Source organism: Falco peregrinus, chromosome 6 (genome assembly GCF_023634155.1).
Source record: "Falco peregrinus isolate bFalPer1 chromosome 6, bFalPer1.pri, whole genome shotgun sequence".
Taxonomy (NCBI): Eukaryota; Metazoa; Chordata; class Aves; order Falconiformes; family Falconidae; genus Falco; species Falco peregrinus.
The window spans coordinates 48,719,330-48,746,228 of NC_073726.1; the positions used below are offsets into that span (position 1 = coordinate 48,719,330).

Consider the following 26,899-nt stretch of genomic DNA (forward strand, 5'->3'; position numbering starts at 1 on the left):
CGCATCACCCGGGCTTTAACCCCACGCGGTTCACCAGAGGGGGATTATTTTGGCACGGCATCCTACGCTACTGCCCCTCGCCCCAACCGCGGAACGACCGCTGGCGCCGGAAGCCCGCGCAGGGGCGCTGGCGCACACGCGCACGCGGCGAGCAGAGGTCGCGCGAGCCCGTTTCCCCGGCAACGCTGCCCCGCCTCCCCCCGCCCCGCCCCGCCCCGCCCCGCCCCGCGCGGCTCGCCTCGGCCAACCCCGGGGCGGTGGCGTGGCGCCCCCGCGCTCCCAGGATGCTCAGCGCCTCGCGGGACCCCGGCGGGCGGAGGCGCCGGCGGAAGGTGAGGCGCCATTTTTAAATTCTTCGAACCGGTGGCGGCCGTGCCGGCTGAGCGGGCCGGGATATGAGGGGCAGGGCACTGCCGAGGGGAGGCCGGGCGGGCGGGCGGGCGGACCGGACCGGGCCGGGCCGGACCGGACCGGACCGACCGACCGGGGCCTTCTTGCTTGCGGCGTCACCTCGCGGCGTTCGAGCTGGGCCGTTACCCCCGGCCCCGCTCGCTCCTCCCCTGGGCCGTTAGTTACCTAGCAGAGGGGCCGGCAGCCTGTCCCGCAGGGCGATTGTCTTTGTCTTGTGTTCTGCCTGGCGGTAGCAGCCTGCCGCGGCCTGTTGGCGGGTTGTGGGCTGGTGGGTCGGGAATCGCCCAGCGCAAGCCGGGGCGGCAGGGTTCCGGGGCAGGGAAGGCCGCGCGCTGCCCCCTGTCACCTGCTGGTTTGCGTGCTTGCTTTTGCACCGGTGAACTGCAGGCATGTGCGGTTTGAGGGTAATGATTATTTTCCCGCTCTTCTGGATGCGTGACGTCCGTATTAGTGCTGCTCCTCAGACCAGGCTCCTATGTCTGTAAGCCACAGGAAAATTAACAGTAAAAATATTATGGTGACTTACAGAGCTTGCTTTGCCTCTCACGTGCTCGTTGCCTGCATACTGTAAGGTGCATATAATCATATTTCTGCCTATAGGAGGTGTAGGATACATATATTTATATGAGACCTTTGCCCTCTCTGAACATCTCTGTTTTGAAGTCAGTATGAAAGGGATGTGATTTTTCAGAAGAGTTTTGGTTGTGGACTATAGGATTATTTATGACAAGCAGTCATCTCTATGCCCTAGTTAAACTTTGAATGAGATTCTGGTGAGGAAAAGTTTCTCATATGTGTTTGAAGGGCTCTTGTCATGAAGAAACAGTGGAAAACATGTATAAATTACTTGTTCTTGAGTATAGCTGGATTTACCCGCTGTGGCTCCCATACAAAATTTCAGTTTGATTAGTAACTGCTGTCAGTTTGACTTAGTAGTGTATGTGGTTAAAACAAAAATTCCAATTCTGAGTTAAGACACAACCTTATTTGTTGCTTTTCACCTAATTATTAACCATATCTCTAATATAAGACAGAAATTGAACAGGTGATGCTGTATGCCATGTGTAGGGATGGACACTCAAATAATGTATGGTTAATTGGTGGAATTTGTAATTTGAACAGCGTTGTGGAGGAAGCAATAGTAGTTTGAGAGTGATGTCTCCTGTAATGAAGAAGCTGTACAGATGTTCTCAAAAACGTCTGCAGTAGGTGCACAAAAGTATTAAGTGTTTATTTTCACTGGATTCTCTACACTGATATCTGAGCAGTAGCGAGATTATGGAACTTCCTGTAATGAAAGTTTGCATGTTTCTCTGATATTTCCCACCTGCCCCCATATATATATATATATATATATATATGTATGTATGTATATTTAAGGTGATTACTTTGGCTGTTGCAAGTTGTTGATAGTGTGGTAGTAGAATATGGACTGTTAAAATAATGAGAGGTATACTATCATATTTCTTAAATGATATTATTTTCTCTTGTTTTTTATTCACTTGATGTTCATGGGAAGTCTTATCTCTGTGGGTATGTTGCATAGTCTTTTAAGGTAGGATGTGTTTCACTTCGACTGTCTAAAAGCTACGTATCTAGCTAGGTATCCAAGGCTAGGTATCTAGCTAGGTATCAAAGGCTGTGATTTTGCGAACATCCAAGTTCATGATGTGACAACTCTGCTCCTGAAAGGAGAAAGCCTTCCTCCTCCTCCTGCCTATTTACTTGGCTTTTTTTCCTTTCTCCTAGCCAGTACCAGCAGCCTACTTTCACTGATGTAGCTTGTTGGATTTTTCCGAGAGCTACTGTGACTCACTGACCTCAGAAAACTAGCGAGTGCTTTCTGCTTGTTTAAGTGCGTTGGCTTCTTGAGTTAAATCAGTTCATGGAAGGGTCTGATGAGTGACAAATCTAGGAATGGGGATGAAGAAAGGAGAAGTGGAATCTTCCCATTCCTGGTGACAGTGAGCCCTCATATTGTTCATTATCTAGTCTTGCTGTAGACTCTTAAGCTTAAGGAGTGGTGTTTGAAGGAGCACTTTCACGAGGCTGTGCTTCTTTTGAGTGTCTCACTCTTTCAGGCAAATGGTTTGTTTCACAAGACCTTGGCCGATGCGATTAAAAAAAAAGGAAGAGTGACAGAAGCAGGCAAATAGATTAAACCATACCTTGTGTGAAACTGCTGTTTGGCTTTCAGCAGATTTTAATGATAATTTTATTGCTTGAACAAAACATGGCACAAGGCTAAATACTATTAATTTTTTCATCAGTAGTTGCAAAACTACATTCATTATATCACCTAACTGTTTAAAACAGTGTTCAGAAATGATAAGCTTTTAAGTGTGACTGTGCTATGGAAAACAGAGCCATGAGTGAGTTATATATGTCACCCAGGTGAATTACCAATATGTGCTGAAATAACATAATTTGGTTGTGTTGGGTAAGCTAGAAGGAAACTTTGTTGTTGTAAACAACATAAAATAAAAATTGGTATATAAATAAATAAAATTATATTGATATCTTAATATTTTCTCTAAATGCAAGTATTACCATTTTAACTGTTTGTAGCAAACAAAAAGTTAAAATAGTTGAAAAATCTTTTAAAAGAAGAAAAGCCCTTTCACAATGTCTAGATACAAAGAAGCGATGCGAAGTAGGTCTTTAAGCAATGTTTCCATATGAAACAAACAGTTGGAGAAGAAAGGCAAACCAAAAGTGATTCTTGGAAAAAGATTGAGTTACTTCACTTAGCTAGATATTCTACAATAAATAGTGCTTTATTGTGGATACCGAGAGTGCGTTTCCAAGGTTTCAGGACTCTGTACTGATACCTTTATACGTGTACCTGCACAAAATGATGTTAAGATTTCATAGTATGAATTTGGCACAACTGATACAAGTTTGCAGTTCTGTAACCTGATAACATTTGGCAAATATATAGCTGGATAATTAATTTTAGATATGGTGTGATTTTAGTTTCTTTGAAGTATGTTTTATGGTTCTCTACCTCTTGAACAGATCTCCAAGAGAGGAAGAAATTTTAACTAGTGTTCCTTTAAAGTATTTCTCAAAAATTATGGGTGTATTTTGTGTAATTCTGAAGATTATTTAAGTTCTGTTCATTGACTGTGAGCAAGTACTGTAAGTCATTAGCACAGAAGAAATGCTTGTTAGGAATATACGTAGAGTATTTGTAGCCCTGAACAATGTTTACTATTGACAGTTCACTGGCAGGGATTATTTTATGATTACTTTTTTTTTTTGGTGGGGAAAGCTTTTTATTTCTAAGAATGTGAGTTGGTTAAATATTACAAGTTGCGATTAATGATTTCAAAGAAAGAGCTCTCATGAAGTAATGAAATACCTTTGTTACTGTAGTTTGTTTCAGTTATCACCAGGACTGCAAATCATGAAATATGCCACTAGATGTCCCTGCAAGCCAAAATAGTTTTGTTTCCTTAAATACATACTGCTTAGGTTTTTGCAGCCTGAAACAATTTTTTGTAAGATACATTCCCACCCCCACCACCCCTGTCCTTTCCTTTTTCATGAAATATTCATGCAGATGAATGCATGACCAGGTGTGTGCCTTGCTTTATAATTTGTGAACTTTTTGATAGTAGCAAAAGCTACAGATCTGAGCTTTGGCTTACGGTTTGATAGTTACATTTGATATCTGTAGCTTATAAAAACAAAGACCTGTGACAGAGAAAAATACTATTACCTGGTGGTTGGTTGGGTATTTGTGGGATTTTTTTATTATTATTTCTGGTTTTTGGGGGGTGTTGTTTGTGGAGTTTTTTTCTTTGGTGGTTGGTTGTTTTTCTTACAGTGATCATGATAACTAAGAAATTCTTAGGGATGTACTGCTTTCGGTTTTCTCAGTGTACCAGAACCTCGCACATGGTTTGTTGTCCTTAGGATCACTGACCAGTTCTCCATACAGCTGTTGGTTTAACAATTGAAAATGACTTTATATTGAGTTTGGAAACTACTCTTGTCCTTTGTTTCTCAACAGCCAACAAAATTCAGGAATGAAAAAATAGATACTGTATTGATTAGAAGGTTCTTTGAAACTTGTGCTATTAATGTTTGAAATTGGTTGTGCATGTAGGACAGTCACTGAGGAGAATGTTCTTTTTTTTCCTGATTTCTTCCCCCTTATTCTCTGAGCAAATGTGGGTGAAGCAGAATACAGTTGCTGTTGTTGCCTATACTGGTGGTATAATTCTGGTAGATTTTCCTCTGACCTCTTCCCATCTTAGTGATGGAGCAGGGAAAAGATGTGAAAGAAAATGTGAATGTGTTTTTTGACATTGTTATATCTTTATTGGAATGGGCACTGACATGCAATGTTTATTGTCCTATATGGAAGATAAATTTTCATCTTACTACTTGTCCTGAACTATTGTTCAGGGGTTTATAAAATCAAATGTTAAATGTTTTAAGATAGACCCACGAAAGATTTAGAGTAGAATGGTAGCAAACATTATATATTAAACCATATATGTAAAGATGGGGAGGTAGAAGTGATGGTGGAAATTGAACATTTTTCCTGTTTTGAGTTTTACTTTGTACAAAGTTACAGTTTGTAACTTTGAATTAAACTTTGTACACTGCAACCATAGAGTTCTTAGGCATCAGTCCAGCTATGCCAAAAGCTAAAATGGCAGAGTAGTTGGTTTCACAGCTTTGTGACTTCCCTAAAATTCAGTTACAGTCCTTCCTGCCCCAGAACCCTTAGAAGTGTCAGTAATGATCAGATAAATACATCTTGCTTCTATTATTGAGAAGAATTAATGAGGCATATTAGAATATGTCCTCATTTCTCAGCATCTGTCAGTTTGCAGCTTTCTCACACCAATCTGATATTGTCAGATTTGGCAAAACTCCTTCTGGAAAGGTCACAAGAAACCACTAGATAAACTTTGAAAACAAGGAAGTGACATGTATCAATGATATATTTCAGGGCTGAACTCTGAGCAGCTATCTTCCAGTCTTTCCATGAAACCTTAACTCTTCTCTTAGGGCAACAAAGTTGAAGGGCCTAGAGCACAAGTCTTATGAGGAGCTGCTAGGGGAACTGAGGTTGTTTAGGCTGGAGAAAAGGAGGCTCAGGGGAGACCTTATCGCTCTTGACAACCACTTGAAAGGAGGTTGTAGCCAGGGGGGGTCTGTCTCTTCTCTCAAGTAACAAGTAATAGGACAAGGAAATGGCCTCTAGTTGTGCCAGGGGAGGTTTAGATGGGATATTAGTAAAAATTCCTTCACTGAAAGGGTGGGCAAGCATTGGAACAGGCTGCTCAGGGAAGCAGTTGAGTAACCGTCCTTGGAGGTATTTATAAGACATGTAAATGTGGCACAGGGGTCCTCAAACTTTTTAACCAGGGGGCCGGCGCGCGGATGCAGTGGCAGGCAGTCACCTGCGGCTGCTTGGTTCCCCCCCCAACCGCCGGCGGGGGGGGGGCAGGGGGGTCTGTAAATACCGGGGGCCGGATTGAGGACCCTGGGGGGCCGTACCCGGCCCGCGGGCCGTAGTTTGAGGACCCCTGATGTGGCACTTAGGGACATGGTTTAGTGGTGGACCTGGCAGTGCTGGGTTAACAGTTGGACTTGATGATCTTAAAGGTCTTTTCCAACCTAAACAATTCTATGATTGTTATTCCAGAGAGGGCTTGATAGGGATTAAACAGTGAGAATTATCTGTTCTTCTTCCAGTTGAAATGGTCGTGTATTGAGTCGTACAAATTGTTAGGGTAGTGTGACAGACTGTGATAAGTAGTAGTAAAAGCTATGTGTCTGGTGTCTGTGGTGTCTGCTTGAACTCTGGTTAACAAGGTGTAATTAGGGCATTACTAGCATCATAGTTCAATTCTTAGTGTACAGCATAAATAAAAATAACTTGTCATGTAATCTGTTAGATAAAGTGCTTGTGCTTATTTTGTATTGATCAAATAATCTCCATATTTGTTTATTCAGTGCCCCTGGAAGGGCTTTTACTTTTCAGGGCAGGCAGAACATGCAGAGAAGAGTTGCTCTTTCAGTAGAGGTTTGTAACCTGAGTTACAGCAGAGCTAGGGTCTTTCTGTACTGAAAGCAAAAGCAGCATGTGAAATCTTTGAACTGTGAATGTACTTGACTGCTAATTAGATGTGCTTGGTTTTTTTCAGGTGACTTGATCTTCTGGGATGTCAGCAGAAAAAGTGAATGGCTTTGTAAATTAGTTATAATTTTATTTTGTCCTTTCCATACTCATTGTGAACAGTCATCATAAAATGGATACTTTGGGCAGTCTCCTTCCTCCTGCGGTTGGAAATGGTGATACGGCTAATTCACAAGAGTTACAAAAACTTCTGATTGATGAAAAAATGCGATGTGAACACCATAAAGCAAATTATCAAACGATAAAGGCAGAACATCTAAGGTATATGAATTTAAACAGGTTTCTTCATTTGAACTGTTAAAAGGTGAAGCTGAATGTTAGGTGGAAGGGTGAAGGTGTGCGTGTATGTTAGCTATTTCTGTATTTAAGAACAGATTTAAGCATTGTCCATATTAGAACATAAACAATTCAAAATACCTTAAGACATTGCAAATACATGTTTCTGCAATACTTTTTAGGCTTGTAAATATGCGATGACTTTTCAGTATACTACAGAATGAGGATATTAATAGCTTAGTTCCAACATGGTATTTGCATGTTTGCTTCCGCACGTTAGTTTTATAAGCTTTAAGATCTAATTTTAGAGGGTAATTATAAAATAGCTCTGTATTTTATCTTGCAGATTACAGGAGGAATATACAAAATCACAAGATGAACTGAAGCGGTTGTTAGTTGAAAAGCAGACTGTACATGACAAATTTCAGTTTCTTCTTGCTGAATATCGAGAAGAGTTGCTGGGTAAAACTCAAGAGCTGGAAAAACTGAAGATGCAGGTGAGATAATTTAATGGCAGGATTTAATATGAATTTTAATCCTGTAATAGGGCCATGCATGTATTTATGTGAACATGTATATACCTAGTTTGAATATATTTCAGATATCTTGAAATTCATCCGACCCCAATAATATTTCTTCTCTGGAGTGACTATGGGTTGAAATATCGTTTTCTTGTTTGTCTGAATCTTCCAAATCCTGTTATGTGCTATGTTAATAGTAAGACCTTTAGTCTCTGTCTGTGCATGCTGTTGTGTTATGGGGAGAACCATCTTCCCTGGAAAATAACTTAGATGCTTAAACTTGTTAGGATAAGTGACTGGAAAAATAGATATTTGTTTCTGTTCATGAACGATAGCTTTCTTCATCTTTAAAAAAACAACAACCAAACACAAAGCCAAACAAACCCCCCTCACATTTAAGATAACTTCTGATGACGCTTTCTAGAACGGCTTTTTTCCTTAAACTAATTCAGGACATGTTCTTGGGAAACAAATACAGCATCTAACAAAGGATCCCAGGCTTCAAATGGAGATGTCCCTTGCTACCATAACTAGAATAGTTTCAGGGACTTCAAGGTACAGATAAGTGGAAGAAAAGTAGAATAAATTAGGATATGTTGGAGGTTGTGGATGACAAAATTTTAAACATTTTCTTGGTATTTAGTTTGCTATATATACACTTTCAAAAGTGTAACTAAATAATTAGTAGCTATACCCAAGAAAGCTTAACAGAATACCATGCAGCATGGAGCTTAAGGCAGGTTATCTTTCCTGATGTTAATTTCTTTTAAAACCAGTATCCATGTGTCTGTGGGAGAACATGTATCTAATGTGTTTAACAAAGCATTTGTTTGGTGTTGCTCAGTTTGATTCTTTGGGGTTGATTCACTTACTGTTTAAGGTTTTCCAAACACCAATTCTTTGTCTTTTATGTGAGACCACTTTTCCTTCCCCCCTCTCTCCCGCAAAGGAGATGAATCTCTTGGCAATTCAGCTTGACATTTGTATTCCTTCTACCAGTAAATACTGACATTTTAAATGCCTCAGTTATCCTTATAGAATATTTTTAGTTCACTAATCCGGTTTTTTGCTTCTGTAACTACTATTGAAAATTCTTCAGAAAAACATAGAAAATTAAGCAGGATTCCTAAAATCTTAAATACTTTATTCCTGGTTATTTGTCCTATCACAGTGTAAATAAATGAATACGACTAGTTATTTATGATACCTTTCTGTCTTAAGGTGCTAACTCCTCAAAAATTAGAACTGTTAAAAGCACAAATACAGCAGGATTTGGAATCTCCTATGACAGAACGTTATCAGAAGCTAGAAAATGTAAGTAGTAAGTATTGAAATTCTATTTCATTTAGAGTAGAGATCACCAGTTCATAGTTGTTGGTAAAACCTTAGGAAATTAAAACTGAAAGGGGAGCAAAGTATGACATTCTTTGTCTGGTACTGTTGCCCCAAGCAGTGAAGGTTGAAACCTTAGAAGAGGGAGGAGGAGGGATTCAATTCATCAAATATAACTTGTAAAATAATGGGAATATTGCATGGACATTTGAAGGAAATAAATCTGAAAACTTCTCTGATGTTTTTGTGTTGGTTTGGGTTTTTTTTTGTCTAACTTAGGAAGTGGAAAAATACAGAACAGAATATAACAAACTTCGTTATGAACATACTTTTCTGAAATCAGAATTTGAACATCAAAAGGAAGAGCATGCACGTATTTTAGAAGAGAAGAAAATCAAATATGAGGCTGAGGTACATTGAATCTTACAGTAGCTTAAAATGTATCTGATCACAATGTTCAGGCAGCTTTGCTAAGATGTTGGTACTTGATGGGTTGTCAGTTTGACACCATTTCATAATGTGGTGTTTGTTTCCGTTCTCTGCATTCTCAAAAAACTTTTATGACTTAGCCTAAAGCTGTCTCTGTAGGTTTGCTTCAGTGATGTGTCGCAATATCGTTTGTGCTATTATAAGTAATAGACTTGCCTTCTGATAACTGACAGTCAGTAGCTTTGCTTAAAAAAAAAAATTATTTAATTTTTTAATTGCAATTGTTTTGGAATTTGAGACATTATGCTAATCTGAAATTAATAAATTATCTGAGCTGTTGATGTAAGTTTAGATTTTAAATTACTGGTGTGGCAACTAATCCAGGAAGAAGGCTGCGGAAGACATTGTTAATAGCAGACAAGGGTACATTTTGCAACAAGGTTGCATCATGACAGTGGTGGTCAAAAAGATACTGAAAACTTTGGTAACTTTATTTCAGTTGTATTAACTCTTGAATAAACAATTCTTAAATTGTTTAAGATTTGGACTTTCAAAAGTGTAACTAAATAAATTGCCAGCTTATTTATGTTTTAATTATATGCAGCAGTGTAAATGAGTGTTGTATGACATTTGCATATTCATTTAAGTATTTGTCTGGGAGCATATATCCTAAGATGCCAGACTTGAATGTATTAGTCCAAACATGAGACACAAATCCAAGCAATCATCACTTTCAAAATCAATCAAAATTTGCAAATGTAATGCATTGAAAACTGAACAGTTGTCCTTTTCGGAGTGAAACCCACATGCTGCTTTACAGCCAGTCTTTCTTGTGGGCTTGTTGAGTTTGTGCTAGTCCTGCAGCTAGTTAGCACACTTACAGAGAATGAAACTACCTTGAGCTCAGGGCACAATGTGATTTAGTTCCTCTTAGAGCCTTTTTAATCTTCCATGCCATTTAGCATAAGGGGGCTACAAAACCATCCTGATTCTTAAATGATGGCTTGGACATGTCATGCAATAAGCATTTGAATCTCCTCATAAAAGGGATTTGGAGGGCTTTTGCTGCAGAAATTGGCTTTGTTCCATAGAGGTCACTGATGCAACTTCTAAAAATTGCTGCGGATCAGAGTTTGGACTAGTCTCCAAATATCAAGAGAACTCTTACATACCATACTTGCTCACTCTTTTGCCCCCAATATTACATTTAGTCCATATAACTAATTTTGAAACAATAGAGTTTATATGTTTATAATATGTTTGTTAGGTACAGTCTTGAGATTAGTTTGTACCTATCATACTACCTTGAAACAGTAAGTTTTGGGGTTTTTTGCGTTATTTTCTGGCTGACAGGGCCCGATCATGTTGATTATCTTGAGTTACTAGCAGATTTGAGTTCTGTTGTGGTTACAGAATTGTGGAATCATAAGTTGGAAGAGACCTCCTTATAGTCCAACATCCTGCTTAAAATATTGAAGTGTAATGAGATAGGGTTGCTTAGGGCCATGTCCAGTTAATTCTTGAACATTTGCAAGGATGGAGATTCCACAACCTTTCTGGGCAAACTATTTCAGTACTTAACCATCTTCGTGGTAAACTTTTTTTCCTAATATCTAATTGGAATTTCACATCTCCCAACTTGTGTCCATTGCCCCTCTTCCCATCACCATGCATCTCTTTCTCCTCTCCAAGCTGAAAAGGCATAGTTCTCTTAGCCTGTCCTTACATGTCATATTCCCCAACCCTGTGACCATCTTTGTGAACATCCACTGGACATGCTCCAGTTTGTCGTCATTCTTCATGTACTGGACACAGACTCCACATGCAGTCTTAGGAGTACTGGAAAGGGGACACAGGATCACTTCCTTGGATCTGCTAGCTAGGTTTCTGCCAATCTGCATCTTTGCTGAAAGGGTACTCTGCTGACAAATGTTCAACTTATTGTCCGCTAGGACCCCCTTTTCCATGGAGCTGCTTTCTAAACAATTGCCCCCAGCCTGCACTGTTGCACTGGATTACTCCTTCGCAGATGCATGACTTGCCCTTGTTGAAGAGGTTCCAGGCAGCCCGTTCTTTCAGTCTGTCCAGGTCCCTCTGAATAGCAGTTCTGCTTTCCAGCACATTGACTATTCCCCGCCCTGCCCCCCCCCCCCCCCCCGGTTTAGTGTCACCTTCAATTTGCTGAACGTGTACTCCATTCAGGTCACTAATGAAGGCATCAATCAATATTGGACCCTGTACTGATCTCAGAAAGACCCCACTAGTTACAGGCAGCCTATCAGGCTTTGCACCAGTGATCATCACTTGCTGAGCCTGGCAGCTCAGCCAATTTTCCACCCACTATATCATCCACTTTCCCAGCCTATATCTCACCAATTTGGAGATTATGAGAGACTGTATCCAAGGGCTTGTTAAAATCAAGGTATACAGGATCCACTGCTCTCTCCTTATCTGCAGCGCTGGTCACCTCTTTCTAGAAAGCAGAGAAGTAGGTCAGGCATGATTTGCCCTTAGTAAGTCCTGCTTTCCATCACCTTGTCTTTCATGTGTTTTGAAATGGCTTTGAGAAGCTTTGTTTCATAACCTTCACAGAGACTGATGTGAAAGCCGATTGTCCAATAGTTATCTGGATCCTTCTTCTTGACCCTCTTGCTGCTCTTGATGATGGGCGTGCTGTCTGCCTCTTTCCAGTCAACAAGAACCTTCTCTGATCACCATGACTTTTTAAAGATGATCGAGAATAGGCTTGTGATTATATCAGTGAGCTTCTTCAAAATGCTTGGGCCCATTCCAAGGACTTGTGTTTGTCCAGTGGATTAAATAATCCCTAACATTTTTTTCCTCTACTCTGGGTACTGCTTTACTCCCACAGACTGTGAGGGAGCTCAGGGACATCTGAGGACAATCCTTATCAGTGAAAACTGAAGCAAAAAAGGCATTGAAGAATGGGTCTGTTGATTTTCTTGCTCTAAGAAAGAAAATAAGTGTGAATGTAATTTAATAGTTTAAATGCACACTGCTGCTGTTTTCTGAATTGTCAACTGCTGTATTTATGCTGCCTGACACTTAACCAATGTAAAAGCTTTTATTTTTCTGATTAAAAAATATCAGATTGCAAGGCTGGATAAAGATAAAGAAGAGCTCCATAATCAGCTGCTTAGCGTTGATCCCACGAGGGACAGTAAACGTGTGGAAGCACTCTCTAGAGAAAAGGCACAACTGTATCAGAAACTAAAAGGCTTAGAAGCAGAAGTAGCAGAACTAAGAGCAGAAAGAGACAATTGTGGTGTGCAAGCAGAAAGTGTTCAAAGAGTACAAGTACGACAGTTAGCTGAGATGCAGACTATGACAAGGTCTCTAGAGGTAAGAATTTTTTTTCCTTTTTAAATTTTGCTTCCTTGTAGAGTGTAGTGAGGTTAATGCTTGGCCTGTTAGAACTGTCACTGGAGTCACTGATAATTTTGCCATGGACTCCACAATTTCAATTTGTACATTTCAGATTTTAAACCAAATTGTAAGTACATTGGGAGTCACATACTGCCAATTCAACTTTGGAAAGGTGGAGAGCTCAACTCAGAGATTCTGTTGAATGATCTCCTTTCTAAACATGCGAGTGATATTCATGTTTGCAGTCAGTAAGATGATCACGTTAGCACTTGTCACTTGGCTGGAGTTAGAAACTGATGACAGTATGTTAATAATCTGCTATAGTAAATTTTTTATACTTTTCAAAAATGTTGTATGGTGCTCCCCTATTTCTTTAATCCTTTCCTCATCTATTGTCTTTCTTGCGTGCCCATGTCTCTCCTTTCTCCAGCACGTTACTGCAATTGTTTAGTTTTTGGTTGTTGCTTCCCTTTAAAGAACCTTTGCTATTTTCTGGCCTGTTATATGCTACCCGGGTTTCATTGTATTCCTCATCTGCGGTCTTCAGTCTTCCTCTCCGTTCTTGATCTCTCTTTAGGTAGTGAGTCTTTCCATGTAGATTTCTCACACGGTTGCATACGGATAGATTGTTCATCTTCCTTTTTACTGTTATCAGTGCAGTATATCTGTGTTACAAATGTTCTGATCAGAACTTAAAAAGTGCTGTAATATTCGTAATGTAGAAAACTTTAAAAAGTCTTGCTGGAAATAGGTCAGTTTGGAAAAAGGAAGTTGAAATCATAGGTTAGATTAACTTTTTGATGCTTAGTAAATCTCAGGGTCTTGAGTCTACAGTACTCACAGTAATTGCATTTTATTTCCTCTCCATGATGTTAATTCTTCAGTTATTATAACTGCATAGACCAACATATGACATCTTTTTGAGCACTGCTTGTAGTCATACTGGTGTTTACAGCCCAGTAATTTACTGGTAGGAATACCTGCTGCCTCCTAACCAAGTCAGATTGCCTCTTGTGAAGTAGGATTGAAAATATGTGATTCTGTGCAGGCAGTGCTAGTAAAAACAGTTGTGACTTTTGAGTAAAATTCAAGACCCTTGTTGTATCGGAACATACTGTTGAGCAAAGATAAATACTTATATATTATATTACCGTATAATATAAAGGATCAGTAATATCTGAAAGCCCAGATGAATTGCACCTTTCAAGTGAATAGCAAGAGACAGCCTTGCTCCAAAAATCTTACATATAACTCCTTTATTCAAGGCAGAAAAGAAGTCTGCTGAACTACAGTTAGATCGAATTGAGAAAGAACTGCGGATGAGTCATGAGCAAAACATACTCTTGACTAGCAAACTTCACAAATCTGAACGAGAAGTCAATTCCTTAGCTGCTAAAGTAAGTGCTTTAATGGTATCTTAAATACATGTTTCAAATCCTGTTATGTTCAAATTTTTCCATTTATATTTTACATGAAGAATAAAGTAACTGCTGTAACTTAAAATAGGTTTGGAATTTTTTTCGCGGTTTCAGTTGGAAGATGTAGAATATGTGACTTTACAGGAAAAATGTCACCCTTAAAACTAACTCTATAGATTGTGGTTACGCTGTTTTTATTTAATTTTCTAAATTTTTTTCTAAACAGAACACACCTCGAAGATGTGTCTGTTTGTGTTTTTAGTATTAATGAAAATAGCCAGCCTTATTTGATAGAAACAAGCATTACTTTTTCATAAAGTGTATAAAAGTGCAATAGAGTTTTAAATTGTTTTTTGGGTTTTGGTGGTTTGTGGTTTTGTATTTTTTTTTTCTAATGGAGCTATGACTTCTGGAGATCTTACAAAGTGTCCTTTGAATGGGCTGCGTTAGCTACAGGAAGCAAGCTGCATTGGAATCACCTGTGGAGATTTTGGTTCTATTAGAAGGGGGATAGTCACATTAGCATAGCGTTCCTCTTGGGCTAATGCCAGCATAGCTTGTACAAAAACATTTCTGTACAGCACTGCATAGTATCATTTTAAGGAGATCATTGTCTTGCAACATGTTTGAGTATCTTAGTTCTTGGGTTGGCACCAGATCTTAGAGGTTTTGGTCTATGTTTGTATACTTTCTTCTTTTGAGTTTTTAGAGAAATTTCTAGAAAAATACTTAATGAAAAAAGATCAGAAGGCTTCAAGTTTAGGGAAAACCTGAAAGTGCTTAAGGAACTTGACATCACTGTTTAGTATTTCAGCATAATTAGGTTAGTATGGATGCCAGATTCAGAGTTTTATCTGGTTGCAGTGACTCCTCAGCTACACAAAACAGAGAGATCCTTTATGCAATGCCATATGTGATGATTTGAATAAACAAGAAAAATCGAAACATTAGTAAACTGTTTTACCTTCAAATGTTGCAGAATACTTACATTACTTTATGTAAATTTGAGTCAGGATACTAGCCCTAATGAAATAGTTACTCAGGTAAATATTAGCTTTCTGCTGTCTCTTATTCCCTCCTTTCTGGAGAGGATACCGGGTAATAAATTTTTATCATATCTGTCAGTTGCTGGTATTTAATCCCTGTGTTTTCTTACCTTTCTGGAGAGGCTTTAGTTAATTCTGAACCAACTGTAAAGCTAGTAACTTTGGTCTTGTACATCTAGTAGTAGTAGTGTATCTGTAAGTTCTAATTTACGGTAAGAATAAGATATACCTATACCAGTATTTAAAGCCCATTTATACAGCGTGTCATACTTGTCTCATATGAATAAATAGGAAGGGAAAGCTTCTGTTAAACATTTTTTTTCAGTTGTCTATTGGAATAGAAGATTGTTACAGTCCTTACTTTTTGTATTAACTGTTGTTCTCTGCTCACCTCTAGAAGGACCAGAGAATTAAAATGTTCAGTGGTGTTTCTTGAAGGGAGGAAAACAGAAACCAATTTCTATGCTAACCTCCACCCTCCGCTGCACCCGCTCAAACTTACTTCTGAGCACAGGTGCATGCATTTGTATTCTGGATTTTGGGCCTTAAAAAAGCCACCTTAAATCTTTGCAAGTTGCCCTGAAATGCCTTTGCTTAGTATTTAAGCAACCAAATCCACCATGTAGTTACTTAATAAGCTACTATGTCGTTCTTAACCTTTTGCCACTTGTATATGCTAGCAGGTTGTAATTACATTTGTCACTGTGAATGGATTTTTATTTTAAGTGCTTTCCTCTAGATATTTAATTCTCATTGACCGTGTAATTACTGCATACAAATGCCTAAACTATAGAAAGTTTCCATGCAAGCAGTAATTTTCTTTGATTTGGTGTTCTTAAAGCTCCTGCTTTTATGAGGCCATTTGATGTGCATGTCACAGTTGTAGAGAAATGCACTTTAAAATTATGAAGAACTGGATTTTTAGAAAGTACTATAGCACTCCAGGAGGTCAGGAGGACTGTAGGTAGTTACTAAATTGAGATTAGTTGGGGGAGGCAATTGGTAATCTGGTTTTGCATATCACTGTTTTGTTTTACTTAGGGAATTAAATTTATTTTAGCTTGACTGAGGGATCTTTAGTCAGAAGTGAGGTTTGTGTAAACTTGACATGCTAATGCTTGAGTTAGCGAGGCATCAGTGTCTTAAACAATTTGGACCAGTATCATAGCAAGATATTTCCAATGAGTAGTCTTTCCAGAAGTACCCCAGTATTCGGAGGCTAGCTTGTGGAACGTATAGCATTTACTCAGAAACCAAGTTTTCACAGGCAGTCCTGTGCATCTGTGCATATATCACCAAGGCTTCTTAAAAGAGTAACTTTTCTACACTGTAGCTTGCAATAACTGCCTGGTTAAAGATGGAATACTTGCCAATAGTCAGTTCACGGAATATATGTTGTGTTTGAGCACTTTGATTCTTTTAATCGGGGAATATGTAAAACTTGCATTTCAAGATGACTGACTTCTCATTCAATGATTTTCAGTGTGTGACTTGAGGAATTAATAAAAACCTGTAATAGCCTGATTATGATTTAGGGAATCAGATCATGTCAATAGCTTTAGTGTTACAGTATCTATATAATAGATACCATTAAAAATTCTCTACAAAAGTGCGTATTCTAGATTGTCTTCAGGAAACTGGATAAAAAATAAAATTAAGGTAGGTTTAAAATAAGCATAGTCCATGATCATTTGGCAGATTTTCTTGTTACCAAAGGATCACATGTAAAAAAATTAAAGCTGCAAATATAGATATATTTATTTTTTATTTGGGTTTTTCTTTTTTGTAATTCATAGGTGGAAGAACTTAAACACTCACACAAATTGGAAGTAACAAATGTCAAACTGGAGGCAGCAAGAACAAAGAGTGAGGTAGAAAGAGAGAGAAACAAGATTCAAAGTGAAATGGATGGTAAAACATGCAATTGATTCCTAAAGATTTCTTTTGTAACTTCTAGTTAGAATACTACAATTATATTTCCTCCAAACATTTCCCAGCAGCCTTCACCTTCTACTTCTGGTCTAGATCATAGATCTGACAATTCATTCTGTATCTGAAATAACTGTGTTGTTTTACTTGGTCTACTAGGTTAAGAAGAACAGTTTTGCATTTACTTAAATTGGTGACTTTGTGACATAATCTGAGCGTAATCTGTTTCAAATTGTGTACTTCATATGGTTATTTTTTATATTATTGCCAAATTTTAGTCTTTCACACTCTGCTTGAAACGTACCATGGGGTTTCAGTAGATGTTTTGTTTTCTGATTCTGTGGAATTGATAACAATTGGGTAAGGCTGCCATGTGAACCAAAATACAATTTCTAGCTCATTCTTTGAAGAAAATAGGCAGTGTTCTAAGCTACCTGATACAGCTGAGAATGTAGACAACTTGAAATAGCTTTCTAGAGTGAAAAGGCCCAAGCTTCCTAGTGCTAGTTATGTGTTGATGATTTAAATCACTACACAGCTTTTAAGTGGACTGTACTCACCAATCTGCCATAACCTCAAAACAGTATCTTTGTCTTCCTGGAATAGTTGTTTCTGTTCACTTGCTTTTAGTATTAAGTTCCCTTAAGAGCAGCTGAAAAGTGGTGTTTCTATACCGACACTAACAGTATATTGTGAACTAAAAATGTTGGACCCTATGAAATATGAAACCAAATACAGACAAGATTTATGCTAACCTGAATTTTCTGTGTAATCCAGGAGAAATTATTATAGCATGTTGGCTTATTTGCCAGTGAACACATGTGTCTTGGTCACAAATTTTTAGTTTTTATCTTTTGTCCCTGCCTATAGAGTCATAATTTTAGAATTGCCTTATTTGGTAATACAAATGGATTAAAATTTGAGATTTATTGTAGCCAGGTTACTGTAGCTTTGTTGGTAACCAGTTAGTGTTTACCACAAACTTTTCCATCAAAAGAAAATGACAAATTTTTTTGCTTGACCTTCTTGTAGTTATTGTGGAACTTTTTTTTTTTTTTTTTTTTTTTTAGTCTGGACACAACTACTTAGCAGAAATTGCTTTAGACTAAATCTATGATAATATCAACTGTTTAATTACTTTTGTATGTTAAAATAATAAACCATCGTAGACTGATTCCAGTATAATGGTTAATCTTCAAAAGTTTTTGAAATGTTGCTATTATACTAAGAAAGGCCATGCCTTTTCTGTTTTTCTTGGGTTGTTTTCCCCCATTCATTCATTCTATCATGTGAATTGTGATTTTTAGCTCTCTTTTATCAATTTATAAAGTTATTTTAATGCTAGATTTTATCAGGTTGATATCAATAATGATATTTTACCTTTTTTTAATGTATAATGCAGGACTGCTGTCAGACAAGGAAATTCTTAAGGCAGCTGTTGAACGTCATAAGGTGCTTTTAGTAGAAAAGGATCGGGAGCTAATTCGTAAAGTGCAAGCTGCCAAAGAGGAAGTTTTTGAACAAATTGCAGCCTTACAGGATGAAAAGTATGTTTGTTGATTTACTGCTCAACTTCTAAACGAGGAATGTTTTGAGTAACTTTTAAAAATGTTGTTCTTAGCAACGAAATGCTTCTGGCATTTTGTCATGATTGTGTGCATGTTCAATAACGTCTCAGGTTAGAACTCGAGACCAGATTAGCTGATCTAGAGAAGATGAAACTGGAACAAGATACATGGAGACAATCTGAAAAGGATCAATATGAAGAGAAACTACGTGTTGTACAGATAGCAGAAGAATCTAGCAAAAAGGAACTTCAGCGTTTGCGGTAGTGTGGCTTTTCTAATCATAACACAAATTTCTCTTCCACCCCTCTCCCCCCACTTTCTTTACAATAGTCAGGATAAAGGTTTTCTGTTCATAGATACACAAATATTCATTATGGTAAATTAAAATTATCTTTTGCATTGTGTAAAAAGAGGGCAGAATTTAAAATGTGCTGTTGAAAAAAGAAAAAACAAGAACCAAACTACCAAACCTAACGTTTTTCATCCAAACATTTAAAATTTATTTGATTTTAATTAAATTTTTTAAGACATAATTTTTCAATGCTTATGTTTGTTAAAACTGGGTTCATGTTGGCTTCTGCCATAGCCCCAATTTTAGAGTAAACCATTTCCCTTCCCGCAGTGGCACCGTATCAGCAACTGGCAAACGGTGACCCTAATACGATGTCTCTTTGAGTTGATTATTATAGTTCTCAGCGGTTTTACTATAGCATTTATATGAAGGTCAGTATGATAAAATGAGCAAAAGTCACACTCCAAAAGCAAACAAATCAACGTCTTATTTACTCCTAGATGAATTTCAATAATCAATAAAAATATATTTTAAAACATTATTTTGTTCAATATTTATCAGCCTTTCAAATTTTGCAATATATTCTGTTGTCAGACTGATTTGTCTTAACTTGCAATATTTATATTTTAATTAGATAAAAATAAGGATGTGTTATACAATTTTAGATTAAAAATTCAACAGCAAGCTATTCAGACAGAGGAGTTGGAAGAAAAGAAACGTGAAAGTGCTGATCTGAAACAGGTAAGGTTTTATTGCATTGTAATGTTTTATAGAGAAATAAAATCTTTCCTGCAGTTACCATGTCCAGTGTTTGAAGATTAGAATGAATTTTTAAGGCTTTTTTTCCTGAGGGACAAAATGCATACAACAGATATTTAAAAGCAAAAGCGTTCAGAAATCAGTCATGCTTTCCTGGACCTTTATGAATGGATTACAGCTTTTTGCTTCATACATTTTGTGGGTACCAAGGATTTCAAAGCTGAATGTTTATAGACTGTTATATTGAATACAGTTATGTGCTATTTAACTGTTTCCATGGAGACTTAGAAATTGTTTCTAGGTAATGCTTTGCATTTACACTGCATCTCTCATCTGAGGTTCTTCAAGTGCTTAACAGATGTTTCATAAATGAATAAACTAGTGTAAAGAGGTATATTTCTATTGCAAAGTGAATTGATGGCAGCGTTGAAAATAAAACCTAATTCTTTTAACTCCTGCTCACCCATGATGTTATTTAATGGGCAAGAACATAGCTGTGGATCAAAGTAGTCTGCAAGCTGTGTGCATTTGGAGTTCAAGGCAATATTTTTTTTTTCCCCCTCTAGAAATCAGAAGGTGGGGTATATGCGTGTCTGTGTAGGGAAAGGATAAGGAAAGGGAAACCATCCTTTCTCTGTGTTTGCTGCAGGGCGTGGACTTTTTATACTCTATGCTTATTTGTTTTTCTGAACTGGTTGGTACAGCCACTGCTGGCTATCACACGTTGTGTGTTATGAGAGAGAAGAGTCTGGGTAGCTCCACAGCTCTGTCACTACATGTTGTGTGGTGATCTAGTTCTGTTCAGCCCTGGGGCTTAATGTTGGATTTCTTATATTCTGGGGGACACATCAATGACTGAAGAGTCCTGCCTTGCTTATCTTTCTTATTTTAGCTACAATAGAAAACCTTCTTTGTCTAGTAGTGATTTACTGTAAAGCTTCTGGAGAAGAGTAAAGAGAAAAGGAACAAATAAGAAGTGCTCATGAAAAGATAATGCAGCCACTTGGTATCTGCCTTTTGCTTTGTCTCTGTATCTCAGAGTTAATTGTTAAGTTATTTATATACCTTATCAGATAGAAAATTTTCTTTATTTTTGGTAGCAAATTCATGACATGCAACTCCAGCTTGCCTCACTTTCTCAATCAGAAAATGATTTGTTGGAGTCTAATCAGAAGCTGAAGGAAATAGTAGAGAGATTGAAACAAGAATGTCAACATGCAAGGACTCAGGCAGAAAAAGCTCAACTGGAAACAGAGAAGTAATTTTTTTTCTTCCTTTTGGCTTTACTTTTCCTTTTCATGTTGCTTGTGTTCTTCCACGGGGATTACTTAACTATGGATGGTAAATTCTGAAAAAAGTCAGAAATTAAAAATGACCAGGAAATATTGAACCATTGTTAAAAATGGCCATACCTTCTCTTATGCAGTATATATTAAAGCTTTGCTTGTGGTAACTTCAAAAAATAGGAGTTTGTTTCCATTCCTGTCTGTTACAATTAATTATTGAGTAGTGAAATACACTATCTGTATAAAAGGAAATCCTATTTATACTGAAGTGAATTCAAACATATTATAGTTTAAGTGGATCTAGAGTTTCACACACAGTTCATCTAAGAGTGTGAAGCATTAAGGGTGAAAAAAACATTTAAGCATTGTGTTATGCTTTGATAAGCTTTCAGGGACCTAGTCTTTGTATGTGTGTGTATATACTTTTTATTTTTCTGCTCCCACTAGACCCTTTTAGCTGATAGGAGGCTAATAAATGCTTAGTGGATATCTTATTGTTGCTCTCATCAAAATCAGAAATAATCACTTTCCTTTTATGCACAAGCTTGGCCACATACTATCAAAACCAAATCTTGTTCAGACTCCACATAGCAATGAACAGTTTCCTGAAATGTAAAGATTAATTTGTCAGTTATCTGAAATGGCTGTTTGGTATTTCCTATCCTAATAACCAAATACATGTCTAATTTATAGTGGATTATTGTGTGCTGGGTTTTTAAAAAAATTAGCATCCTAGCTTAAATAGAAAACTTCCAAAAGGTACAATGTGGCGTTTTTTGTTTTCACTTCTCTTTTGCTACCAATTGGTACTGCAGTTGCTTCATTGTCATTAGCTTAAGTATTGCTTTTCAGTTTAACATGAGAAGAAATGATTGCATTGGGACTGGGGAGCACATTCAGTTGTCAGTAGCATGTTGAATACCTTTTGGATGTTTATTTTAGGAAGGTGTATTCATATTTTGAATGAGATTGTCACTGTTATTTGAGGGAGACTGTAAATGTAATTTCTGTGTTTGTGGGCCATAGATGAGTCAGGTTTTCCTGGGAAGGCAGTGGGAGGATCCTGGCAGTCCTCAGAGATCTTTCCATAAGTAAGCAGCTTTGCAGCCTGCATGTAGGTCCTCCAGGTCTGTCCTACTGTTACTGTGGGAGCCTTGGGACCGGTTTCCGTTCCTGTTCTGACCGTGGGTGATAGGACTTCCTTCCTCTGTTTGGTAATTCTTACAAGCTTGAACTTCAAGTGTTAAGTTTCAGCAAAGCAACTTGGCTTAAAGAGGAAGTGAAATAAGGACCAAAAGATAAGGAAGCCTAAGATAAAAAGTTCCAGATAACTAAAATAAAGCCAGTTTAGTCGTAAGTAGGCAAAGCAGCTGCCTGCCTGCCTGTACCAACGTTAGGCTTGGAAATGAAAATGTGAAATGAGGACTGAAGGCAAACTGAGACTGATACAGATCAGAGATGAGCTTAAACAGGCACTTGTTAAGCATTTCAGGAACACTGTTAGTGGAATTGGAAAAAAGAAAAAACTCATGGCATTTTTAACCACTTTCTCAATTGAAATTCTTTTGTTGTTAAGCAGAGCTTTTTGAGAAAGCTCTTTGGTTTCTAGATAGTAGTAGTAGTAGTTTACAGTCAAGAACAAAGTACAAACCATGCTGGGTCTACTAAAAGAACTGTGTTGGGTATCAAGTGGGCCAGAAGCCTGGTTCTGATATGAGAGTGGATGATTCCTAATACCTCTGCTGTGGGGAAGGAAAAGGCCGTTTGATGAGAAATGTACGAGGATTCATTCAGAATCCCTGTAGGTAAATGGCATTAGCCCAGATTTGGAGTGGAATGGATGCATGGATACCAAGCCTTGATCTGCATTTCTTAAAAATTGCTGCACAGAATCTCACTATTTATTTTTTTTAATACTAATGTAGTTAAATATGTAGGTAGTTCTTGTCTACTTTGACGCACAATGCAGATAGCCCAAACAAGGCAGCTGAGAGAAACTGGCTTCTTTCCTATCCCCTGCTAGGGAACACAGCCTCATTTTAGTATGTTTTAACCATGCAAAGGCCTGAACAGATAGCGCATGCTGTTGGTGGTGTGTGTTCGGCTGGAATGTTGTCTAGGAACCATATTGGTGGGAGCTTCATGTTGTCTTGGTGTTTGTTCTGGCTGGGAGAACATACTGGTCAAGTCTGTACTTCTCTGTTACAAAGGTGTAGTAGACTGCACAGGACAACAACCTATTATTTTACATTTTGCCTCCCAAACAGAAAAGGTACTTGTCAGCTCTTCTGACAGCTGATGTTTGGCATAGGTGTCTACTGTGCTCCAGTGTCATTGTTTGACCTGAATGTAGAAATTTTCCGTGGATTGTTGGGCAGCTCACCAAACCACCATGCAGCTGACAGTTAAATAGCTTAGTGAAATCAGTTTTCAAAATTTGCCTTATAGTTGAACAACACCTAGGATGATGTTAATGCACAGGTTCGAATGTTGTTAGTCACAATTAATTGTTAGCATAATCAAATTAAATCAGATCCTTCAAGTATATAAAGGTAAGAGCGGTGAAAAGATCTATATTTTAAGAGCCTTAAGGCATTAATTGAATGCACTGCTTTGTCTGTATAACCTCTTAATCTTTTAATCTGATTTGTTCCAAGGACTTTAGAATATAAACGTATAGAATGGCTGGAGGAGAAGCACATGCTTACTCAGCGCATCACAGAGACAGAAGAGAAATACAACCAAGTGAAGAACAAGCTATCTCGAGCTGCTGTTGCTCAGAAAAAGGCATGTTGACTCTTCTCTTTTTGAATGATCTGGCTTATGAAAAGTTGAGCTTTATTTCGGCCAGCTAGAATAGTTTTTAATGTTAAGAGTTTATTTACAGCCAACAACTTTGTTGTAATGCCATCAAAGATTTTGTGAGGCTTTTTTTGTGCATGTGTGTGTGTGTGTACGGTTAAGAGGTGGACTCCTTGATTAGTGAGAATGATGTTTTGGATACCAGACAAATTATGTTCTACTTTTTCTTGATGGAATGTTATAACTTCTCATAAGCTTGCATTTTATGAAAGAACTTGAAAGGAAAAGCTGATTAATTGTTTATAAAAGCCTAAGATTACTTGGCAATTTTATGCATTGAACATTTACAGGCTGTGAAACCTGCCAGTAGCTTTTAACTTTGTAAAAGGTTGAGGTCAACATGAGGAGGGGAAAAAAACCACATGCATTTTTTTGGTCATGTTTATACTTATTTATACATGGGAATGAGTTTTGTAATTCTCAAATACAGTCCGTGTTTGTTAATACAGTTGGTCACTGACCAGCAAGTGACTGACAGCTGTGGTGCATATTTCAGTTGCAGTTGTGGATGATTTCCCATCTCATCTGTTTCCCATCATGGAGATTCAGAACCTTCAAACACCACAGCACCTCCTCTTAAGGAAGGAAAATCCTAAGAACTGTCACAGCTTGAAACCATGTTCAATGTAGGTTTAATTTTTACAGGATCTAATCTATCAAGACATTACTTAGCTGTTTGAAATGTCTGTTTGACAGAGAAAGACTCTCAATGACAATAAACAGAGGAGGATGCAAGAGAAACTAGAACTTCTGGAAGCCAAGATAGAAGAACTAGAAAAAGAAAACCAGGTGTTAAACAGGTAATAAACTTTGCTTTTTCTTAGCTTGAAAAATGGTATATGCCCAAGATCTAATTTAAAAAATGAAGTATTTTTGAAGATACATGACACTTAGTTTAGTAACTGGAGTCCCGTCTGATGGCATTTTCAGCACTAGAATTATTTAAATGGAGTCCGTTTGGGACAGGCACCCGAGAGCCCGTAAGACAACTGCGGAGGAAATAGAGGAAAAAATATCTGATGGATGCTGTTGCAGGAATCCCTTCGAAAGAAGAAAGTGAAACAGACTTCGTATTTGTAAAAGAAACAGATTTAGCATGCACTTTGAAAGACAAACTCCTATTTTTTTTCTTTATTGAGCACCTACAGAGGGCTTGATTCAAATAATTAATGTAATGTGACTGCTGTGGCTTACTGCTGTGAATGATATTAAAGGCTTAATTTATTCCATGTAAATTCTAATCTGTAATACAGGAGATACCTTAATATGTAGAGGGACTTCTCGAATATGCACAGGTCTTTCACCTTCCAGTTCTTCTGGTATATTGTTTTGCTTCGTAGGGATGGTAAACAGCAGAGTACTTGTGGAGAAGTATGCTTCTGTGTCGGGACAATAAAGATTTTGAGCAGTAAGAAATCTCTTCTTTCCTAGGCAGAATGTTTCCTCTGAAGAATATGCACGCCTCCAGAAGAGACTAAAGGACTTGCAACGTAGGCATAATGAATTCCGGAGTTTAATTCTGAATCCTAACATACCATCACTCAATCCAGTCAGTATAATGTCATCATCTGCCTTGCCTCCTGGGCCTGAAGTGTCCTTCTCCCTTCTTCAGGTGGTGATGTATTACAAGTTGTGAAAAATAATACAGCAAAAGAGGGTACTGGAACACTCCTTCATCATAGACCTTAGTCTTAAAGAAGGAGTATTTGGTCTTTGAATGGAGGAAGGAAACTTTGAGGAAAGCTTCTAGTGACGTTCCCTTCCTCAGAATAGGAAGGAGTTCTTGAAAGACAGATGATACATTGCAGAATATAACAAACAGGCAGCTTTAACCCAGTTCTCTGTACTTTCTCCTGACAGTCTTTAAATAGTTCGTTCTGGGCAAGAAATACCATAATGGTGTTCAAATACCATGGTTTCATTATTAGAAAGCGCCATTGCTGCTCTTGATTTCTTGTATGGTTAAAAGAATTTTACTTACTCCAGTGGGCTTCTGGGGGTGAAAATCTCTCTGGCTGAGGCTGACCAGGCTGACTTTACAGATCCTTGGTTACTGAGACCTCAGGTCTATGTCCCTCTTCATCTGAGAGGAGGAACGCCTGCACACGTATTTCTTGCTGATGCTGCTCATCATGAATATTGGAACAATACCAACAAAACATTGAGGAGTAAAATTTAACAAATAAGGATATTTTAGACATCAGTGTTTTTATTTTAAAATCACTAATTAAAAGAAAAGGAATTATTGCTCACTTTGGTCCCCTGTAGGTGTGCAAAATGTAATAGAGCCACTTTTTTTGTATTATTTATTTCAAGGAGGAACAGCATCAAAGAGAACTTTCCCTTCTTCGCAAGCGGCTGGAAGAACTAGAAACCACACAGAGAAAACAGCTGCAAGACCTTGGACCATCTAGAGAGCGAGCAGCGGTGGGTGCGTACAGGGATTTAGCTAGAAATAAGATTGCTGGAGAAAGTGATGCACAAAGTGAGGACTCCAAATAAAATCTGTAAACTTTACATGGTGTTAGTTTTCAATAGGTTAATCTTTGTACGTGCTTTTAATATTTTGCCAAAAACATGCTTATATGTGCCTGAATAGCGTAATATAGATTCTACATAGTTTTGTATTTTTGATAGACTGTCATAAATTATCAAATCTTATGGTTCAAAACAGAAGTATTGAAAGAGAACTATATTTTGAAATGTGTTTATATAAATGAGATAAAATTATTTGGAAGTCAAAATATATGAAATAATCTCATCACACAAAACTCGAAAAAACACTTATCAAAGTTTGAGTTGTGCTGATATTTAAAATAAAAATTTAAATTTTTTTTGTAAACCCTTTGAGACTTACTTGATAATATCCTCTTATTTCTTCAACGTAGAAGCTACTGTATCGGTGTGGAGTTTTGCTGGGTTACTGTTTTGATTGTTAACAATGCTGTAATCCACATTTGGATTGTCATTTTGAAGTTCCCATGCAGATAAAGAGGATGAAATGAAAAGGAAGAAGTGCTGAAAACTTTTATTTGCTACCCTTGGCACTGTGCTTCTATTTTTATAACGGGAATAAGCAATAATCAGGGTTTTTAATATAATGTAGTAGAGATGAAGTATAACAAATTGCCTTCACATGATGAAAATGTAAGTTTGTATTTGTTGCTACTGTGATTTGTTTACTTAACTATTATAAAATTATTTATTCAAGGTTGAATGC

General features: G+C 37.7%; 1 protein-coding gene across 3 annotated transcripts; it reads left to right on the forward strand.

Moving 5' to 3' along the window:
- Positions 1 to 212: 212 nt before the first annotated feature.
- On the forward strand, positions 213 to 26,896 carry CEP83 (centrosomal protein 83). 3 transcript variants are annotated; one of them, XM_055808391.1, is made up of 16 exons: positions 213 to 332; positions 6,582 to 6,835; positions 7,197 to 7,347; positions 8,593 to 8,685; positions 8,983 to 9,114; positions 12,244 to 12,495; positions 13,785 to 13,916; positions 16,780 to 16,894; positions 18,315 to 18,459; positions 18,591 to 18,740; positions 19,438 to 19,513; positions 20,632 to 20,789; positions 23,475 to 23,604; positions 24,376 to 24,479; positions 25,111 to 25,291; positions 25,996 to 26,896. In XM_055808391.1, the coding sequence occupies exons 2-16, from the start codon at positions 6,687 to 6,689 to the stop codon at positions 26,179 to 26,181; spliced, it is 2,154 nt and encodes a 717-aa protein (XP_055664366.1). In that variant the 5' UTR covers positions 213 to 332; positions 6,582 to 6,686; the 3' UTR covers positions 26,182 to 26,896. The 3 variants fall into 3 exon arrangements, with proteins under 3 accessions (XP_055664366.1, XP_055664367.1, XP_055664368.1); XM_055808392.1 differs by having other exon boundaries at positions 25,111 to 25,169; XM_055808393.1 differs by lacking the exon at positions 12,244 to 12,495.
- The last annotated feature ends 3 nt before the right edge of the window (positions 26,897 to 26,899 follow it).

What these genes read in the sequence shown, in the direction of transcription:
- CEP83 (XM_055808391.1), top strand. Translation starts at nt 6,687, where the DNA reads ATGGATACTTTGGGCAGTCTCCTTCCTCCTGCGGTTGGAAATGGTGAT. An exon ending in TCAATTCCTTAGCTGCTAAA is followed by an intron (nt 13,917 to 16,779) that starts GTAAGTGCTTTA and finishes TGTAATTCATAG; the next exon opens with GTGGAAGAACTTAAACACTC. An exon ending in GCAGCCTTACAGGATGAAAA is followed by an intron (nt 18,460 to 18,590) that starts GTATGTTTGTTG and finishes ATAACGTCTCAG; the next exon opens with GTTAGAACTCGAGACCAGAT.